At 38.7% G+C, this 7,852-nt stretch overlaps 1 protein-coding gene across 1 annotated transcript; it reads right to left on the reverse strand.

The window, feature by feature from the left end:
- Window positions 1-6: 6 nt before the first annotated feature.
- On the reverse strand, window positions 7-905 carry LOC131676261 (protein atonal-like). Its single transcript, XM_058955383.1, has one exon. The coding sequence runs from the start codon at window positions 829-831 to the stop codon at window positions 43-45; it is 789 nt and encodes a 262-aa protein (XP_058811366.1). The 5' UTR covers window positions 832-905; the 3' UTR covers window positions 7-42.
- Window positions 906-7,852: the final 6,947 nt, after the last annotated feature.

The following is a 7,852-nucleotide window of genomic DNA, read 5'->3' on the forward strand; positions in this document are numbered from 1 at the left end:
GCCCTGCCTGCTAGGAGCTCCCGCGACAAACAGACAGAAAACTCACTGCAACAGATCGCACAGTGCCGTAATGTATGTTTGCGCCATCTGCAGGGTCTCGTGCTTGGACAACTGCCGATCGTTACCCAAACTGGGCAAATATTGGCGCAACCGGTCGAATGCATCGTTCAGGCTCTGCATACGTTTGCGCTCGCGTGCATTCGCGGCCAGACGGCGCTTCTTTTTGATCTGCACCGAAACGGGTTTCCGCTTCCGTTTTCCCATCGCGATCGCTGCCGTTTGTCCATCACCGGGGAAGATCGGCACGGCGGACAGACCCGTTGCTTTCGGATAGATCAACGTATTGCAAGAGAGATCCGAGGAAAGTGTGGCTTGTGCTTCGATGGTGATTGAATCCGGTTTCGTTTTGGGCGATCGACGATATTGGCGTTTCTTAACAGGAAGACATGTAGTTACAGCATTCGGAGAAGAAACTGGAATGGTTGGCGACAGTGGAAGTGTCTGCTGCTGAGCGGCTTGCTTCAGTAGATTCTCTTTACATTCTTCGACGTCGATGAAAGCTGGTGAACTTATGGAGTAGTAATCGGGACTCTCCGATCCGAAGCTGGAGGGCGAGGGAGTCATCCAATTGTCCGGGTAGTTGACAGGTGATTCGTAGTTCTGAGGCAACATCATGCTGGATAGAGCCAAACCTTGGCCGCTGATTGTACCAGGAAAGTAGTAATCCTCCGGATGAATGTGCGATTCCAGTTGTTCCATTTTAACATTCACACTGGCCGGTTCCTGACCGTAGTAGTAGTACTGATGACGACCAAAATCGGTAGTAGTCATTATAGATAAAATTTTCAAGGATCACTTGACCCACCCACTGACTGGTGCACGTTAGGGTTGAACTTCTCAACAAAACTTTTGTATCAAAACTGAGCGAGAACCTTTCTCGGTAGGTGCTATTTATATCGTTCTCGCAAAATGTGGTCCGCTTCTACATTACACCCCACCACAAATGCTATACAAAAGCATCAAAAGGGGTCCTAAAAAGATCATGATCACTGCCTATTAAGGAGAGCGAGAGATGAAATTTTCTCCTCCTTAAAACTCTCCAGGAACATGTCGAAAAATGGAACGAAGCTTTGGGCATATCAGAAACTGATTCAAACTCAGAGAAAAAAAACTTGTGCGCAGAACAAAAATGAGGGGAAGACAAGTAGGCCACGTGCCGGTCGACCAATCAGAGAAGTAAATAAAGTTTGGATCATTGTTTGTAGGTATATAAAAAAGGATAACCGACCAGAGAAGGGCACAGCTCCGGAAGGTTGAATGTGGAAATGGGAAGAGTATAATCCTTTAACATTCTGGAAATTGTTGTGAAGAATGGAAGTGGAACAGTTGAGCTGTGGAAGATAAAAAAAAAACATGAGAAGCAGGATTAATCAATACGACTAACGAAAACAGACAAATTGGACCAATTGCTTGAGGAAGCAATGAAGGTAAATTGTTTTTCTCTCAACGAAAAAAAATCTATTTCCGATTCTTTTACGATATTTTGCTTCGTTTTTCATCGACTCGTTTTTGAAAGATCTTCTGAACTATTATCTAACACATGACGCTTTACAGTCTGTTTTTGAACGAGCGATTTTCAAGACTGATTGATTCTATTATAGATGAGGTTTTCAATATAAATATAAAATATAATTTTGTTACAAATTGAACTACATTAATACAAATATCTATTAAAACAACAATGTATTTGAACTGGAAGCACAAACTCTATCTTCAGTAACAGTTTGATACCAACAAAGTGTGCGAGGTGCGTTTGTTTGAAAACCGATTTCAGGAGTCACCATCTGGCACGCGCAACGTCCACCGCCTGCTTCGATGAAACTTTTTGCCTGAGTTCGAACACAATATTCTTTGAATTTTTTTTATTGAGAATCATCTTTTGACGATGGTCCGATGGATGGAACACGTGTTGCTCTGAAAGGAGCTAGAAGCGCTTTCGAGAACCGCAACGAAGGATCTGTTCTGAAGTACTGGTGCTGAAATGACAGCCGTGGTAGGAATTTTTTTCGGTAGTACATGGCACAATCAATTACATTATGACGTTGCATTTTGAAAAAGACACGAATGAATTAAGCTTGATTATTAGCATGGGATGACATACCTTGATATTTAAATAGTCCCTTGCTAGCTTGCAAAATTTTATTCGGCCGATTTTCTATGTTTGTTCGATTGTAATTTGACTATTCCCGAGTAATGAGCATTTCCTAATCATATAGGTTCATTTTTAAGAAGTGTTTGAGTGTTATTCGGTTAGATCAGTTTGATGAAAAAATATTTTTATAAGTAAAGGATTAGCGAGTTGAATTCGTCTCATCAGTATCTGTCAGACCAACTGAAAAATAGAACTATCCGAACTATTATTATCTTCAATAAGGGCACTTTACATTAAATACCGTTTCCGCCATACAAAATATCTTACTGCTAAGCACACATCAGCAAAAAATGACAAAGATGATTTTTTTTTATATTTTGCAAAAATTATGCAAAAAGTAATTTTTTATTCTATGAAAAGTGCTTGTCACTTTTTACGCGAAAGAAACCAGAGGTTCGGGATTTTGAGACAAACTTTTCTCCTTCAAAATATCTGAAAGAATTTCGAGTGCAACCCTAGCGAAGAATTAAAATTGCTGAAGTTTTCTTTTCGAGAGTGGTCCAACTGGAGCTGTAAAGCTCGGTTCTTGGAAGAGCTCCCTGTCAGAATCACTCACTACAATTTCAGACGAGACGGGAAATGTAACCCACTAAAACACACTGCTTAAGGCCAATTGGGTCATTAAGCTATACATGGTTTTCCATTCCATTCGATAAATTTTAGGTCCAATATACATAATATAACATTATTTAAAAAAAATATCGTTGTAATACGAAAAAACGATTTTTTTGTTTTTTTTTTAAATAAATCTTATGAAAACATTGACAACCATACATAGGAAAACTGCGGTTGTTTACATCTGGCCTATCAAGACAACACCCAAAATGAAAAAAAACTATACGCATTGGATGGTGTATATGTCAAATAAAAATAACCCTGCGAGAAAGCCGGGAAAACATGTATGCATTTTTTCTGACAGGGCATCATTTGTCGTGAAATTCGATATGTCAAATGCTTCTGATAGTGTCAAATCGAGACTGTCAACATATTTCTTTATTTAAAATTTAAATTTTATTTTCGCGTTTCCTGAGTTGGAAAAAAACATTATCATGATCACGAAAATCAGTTTTATCGATGTATGTAATAAAAAAAGATATTTTTTCTCATTTAATGACCCAATTGCAGCGGGCCGTGATTCTGATTGTGATATTGAGTGTGCGGTTCAGATATGCGGGTGTAGGTACATCACGATCGCATGGGAATACGCGTAGTTGTGCGTAGACGATCGCATTTGCTTGTCCGTCCTTGTGTAGCACCGTGAAGGTTCGAGCGTTTGTATGTCAACCTGTAGACATTCACATATTCGCGTGTTCTAGAATAACCGCGCGGACCGTGAATCTGATACCTAATTTTCAGTGTACGGTTAAGATGCTAGAAGAGAGTGTGTTCCCCATCTCGCTAGAGTTCCCGGTCATGTCGCCATGAAATGTGTTGTATAGTGTATATTTTTTTATGTTCTCTAGATTGCGTAGCTTGGCGTGGATGATCGCAATTGCATGTACGAGTTTGTGACCAGGGCTGTATTATCGCGCAAGGCTGAAACGTTTGTATGTTAACAGGTTTGATCAATTTATTTATATACCCGTGTAACCACTTAGATATTTGTGTTTAATGTTCTCGCGAACCGCAAATTGGAATGTACGATTCAGATCTAGAAAAGAGTGAGTTCCCCCCATCACTAGAAAATCCGGCTTTGACGTTCTGAGACTTCTAGTGTATGAGTTTGAATTTTTAGACGAAGATTGAAGGCATGTACCTAAGTTCCTAAGACCAAAGGTAGAGTCTTCTGGGCGTGACAGATTCATGTTCACGTGGAAACGAGTGCTTATATATTGACTTGATCACCGAAGCGTTTCTGTATATGCGAGATTGCGGGCATAGGTGCGCGCAAATGATCGCGTGCCTGACAAGATTTGTATTATCGTGAAGGACACGAGCGTTTCTATGCAAACCTATTTGATCGCGTGGGCGTTTTTTGTCGCGTATGCTAGTGTGTTTATAACTTCGCGGTGTTGAATTCGTTTATGTAACCGTGTAGTAGTAGGCGTGGGCTTATGAGTGTTTGCGCGAGCCGTTATTCTGAACTTCAATATTGAATGTACGATTCAAAAGAAGGAAGAAAGTAATCTCCTCATCTCACTCCAACGAGACAACTATGGCGCCCTGAGACTTGTTGCGTAGTGTATATAAGTATTGTATTTTAGAGGGGAGATTCATGACGAGACTGTTTCACGATCGCGTGAAACCGGGCGTTTGTATATCGGCACATGAGACCGCGTTTGTAAATTCGTAAATGCTATCACGTTGAAATAATCGTCAGGACGTTAATATGATTGCGAGAACGTGGGCTTGGTATGCATGCTTGATAGCGTTTGTAGACGGGTTCATAGTATCGCGAAATGCTTGAGCGTTAGTATGTTATTATGTGCGTTCTTTTATTTACTGGGCTTTTGTACTGCATTTCGTTTGCATATTCATGTGTTCTTTTATGTATCGCCGAAAAAGAAGCAACACATTAATTACTTTTATTCAGTAAAGGTTAGATGGGTTCAGAGCTGCAAATTTTCACCAGGATGTTTTGAACTTGAAGGAAGAACAAATCTCAAATCAGGCCCTACTATGTTCAATTCGCAGTTATTCGTTTACATCATTCATTCAAACAGCCGAGCTGTTCAATCATTTTCCATTCATTTTCAATTTCATTTACCTTGTGAATATCTCTATACTGGGATATTGACTAGGTTTTTTAAGCAAAACTACTCTGAATATACTTCTTGCTGTTCATGTAAGCTTGAAAACGCAAAATATGTCAACATTTAACCTAAACTGGCCTCTACAGAGCAGATGACAACTTTGGTTGGTGAATGAAAAAGCATCAATTTGAAATGAAGACGTACGCTTCGGTTATGAAAATCCCGCCAACTTGAAAGTGAATGATTAAGGGAGGCTTTGAATTTGAATCATAGTTGGGTTTGATTGAGCTGAAAGTTGGCATTTGAAAATGAAAATTTGCACCACTGGATGGGTTTACGACTACTACGATATATTAGAGAAAGACATAAGATATTATAACAATAATGCGCAGAGCGGCAAAAAATAATTGAAATAGGTTAGAAAGGCAAAAACATACAATACATGAAAAGAATTAACGTTAATATTTAGGAAACCTCATATATAGTAGAAACACTAACTAATGGCTGACAATTGTTTAAGCTGGTGAGAATAGAAAAAAACCATGCCCAATAAGCCTTCTTGGTCTACTTAATGTACCACTAACAGGTGGAGTGGAGTCAATATGAAAAGCTTAAATCATGCTCAAAAGAATACGAAAGGCTATTTTCCTAGTTGACATTTAAATGGAGTTTTAGGAATAAACAAGTATTCATTGTTGATAACTGATACACTAAGTTTATTCAAAATGATACGTGTGATACTGCTCGAAGATGTTTGCATCAATTAAATCAGTCTAGGCACATATCAGAACCTAGCTGATTATATCAACACTGAACAAATAAATTAAGCAGAGATTATTTATTTGGTTGCCCATCACTTTTGAACTACCATAGAGTGGACCCAAACCCAAAAGGGACGACCAAAAACTATTCATTATTAAAAATCTTTTTTTTCATTCAACAATAAAACATTGTTTCGCCTGCAACCTTGTGTAGCATTTTATTTAAAACACCTTTGTATCGTGGTTTTCTCAATAATACGCATAAAATAATCGAAACTTGGCCTTATATCCACTGTTTCATCATTGGCCAATGGAACTAACATTAGAGGGGCGCTGAAATCATGATCTGCTTTGTAAAATAAATGAGGTACTCTCATTTCCTCGATGTTCACTCTGTTGTGGCTCGGAGTGACAGTTTCGTTCTGGCTGGCTATGACATTCACATTATTGAGTCTGTTTCTCCCTCCCAAATTGTGACAAATGGCGGAGGTGGAGTAAGCTCCCAGTCAAAAAAGGCAAATTTCTGGTTAACGGGGGGTAATTTGCCAACTCGGATGCGCTAATTTCCCTTCAATTTGCCAGCAAATTGCTGGCAATTAGGGGGCTATTTCAAATGCAACATTTGGGCGATTTGCCGCCGTCATTTTTGCCGCCTTATCCGTCTTTAAATCGCCCCCAATTCGCCCACGGAAATAAGTATTATTTATAATATGAAAATTATAAATAATACTTATTTTCGGATTCATTACCTACTCACATACACAACCAAACTATACGAAGAATCAATGGTGAAATTGATATTGCACACCAAAACATACCACAATCTGACGTTCATTAAGATTTTAGGTCAGAGATCTTGTTCTACTATACTTATATACGATTCCATTCGTTGGCTTAATGAAGTGCACGAAACGAACAAAATTCAAGCGAGAATATGCCAATTGTTAAAAAACAATTTTAAGCTTAAGCCAAACATGAACCGCCATGTTTGAAAAACGCGAAAAACAACCAAGTCCATTTCAGCCGCCAGAAAATTTGTCTACGTATTGCAATTGCCTTTAAATCGCATTCGCAAATTGCATTTGTTTGTTCATTTTGAGTTGAGTCAAACGTCAAACTGTTTAAATCGCCTGACCATGTTCGTCCGCATTGTTTTGACCGGGCTAGCACGTTACGTAACATATTTTTACTGTAGTATTTTTTTTAAAGGAATATATTACGTAATAGGAGAAGGGGATAAATAAATTTGTGTCGATTTGTTACATGGAGAGGGGGAGTCAATTTTGAGCAATTTTTGAGTTGCGTAATTTATGAATGGTACCCAATGCCTCGCAGAAAAAAATAGTCTAAAATGCATATCTCGTTCAAGCATATTGCAAATGGCTGTTGGTTTTATTAGCAACCATTCATAAATTATGTAACTCAAAAATTGCCGAAAATTTGCTCCCCCTTCCCCCATGTAAAAAATTGTCACAAATTTCTTAATCCCCCTTCTCTATTACGTAACAAATTTTTAAACAAAAAAAAATCTTCGGTTACGTAACGTTCTTGCTTATTCTCCTTTCCCCATATGTGACAACATGTCACATTTTATTATACTCCCCCTCCTAAAAGCGTTACCTAATTTATGAATAGTCCCTTATCCCAACACCACTTGTACGGGCCCTATTCTCACAGATACGCCACTCAGCGACTAGAAAAAAATTTGCTTCTAGTTTCTAAGCAACGCGACTGCGAGATTAGGACCCCATGTCTTAATTTCATTTTTCGACAAATAATGTGACTAGGTTTCAAAAACAAAAAAATAAAAAAAAACAAAAACAAAAAAAGTTCTGTAACACCAGGAGATATTCGCACAAGTATGAAATTATATCACCATATACTGGTTTTTTATTCGTACATGTAAAGTTCTTACTCACGACGACAATGAAATTGTTAAGCTAAAGCTTGAACATTTGCATGGGATGCGTGTTTTCTTCGTGAAATAAGAGCTGCCAGTTTTGCGGCTTTTGTGTCCGCCTAACTCTGAATATAGTAACTCTACCCAACACGGCCGTTGAAAACACATACAAGAGAATAATGTCCTCTTTCGTTGACTGCTATGTACCATGCTTGGATAACAACTGCTGCTCCAGAACCCCCAAAGTGAACCCCAACCTTCGGCTTCCGAGCCCCAATCACACTAC

This window comes from Topomyia yanbarensis, chromosome 1, assembly GCF_030247195.1.
Source record: "Topomyia yanbarensis strain Yona2022 chromosome 1, ASM3024719v1, whole genome shotgun sequence".
Classification (NCBI taxonomy): domain Eukaryota; kingdom Metazoa; phylum Arthropoda; class Insecta; order Diptera; family Culicidae; genus Topomyia; species Topomyia yanbarensis.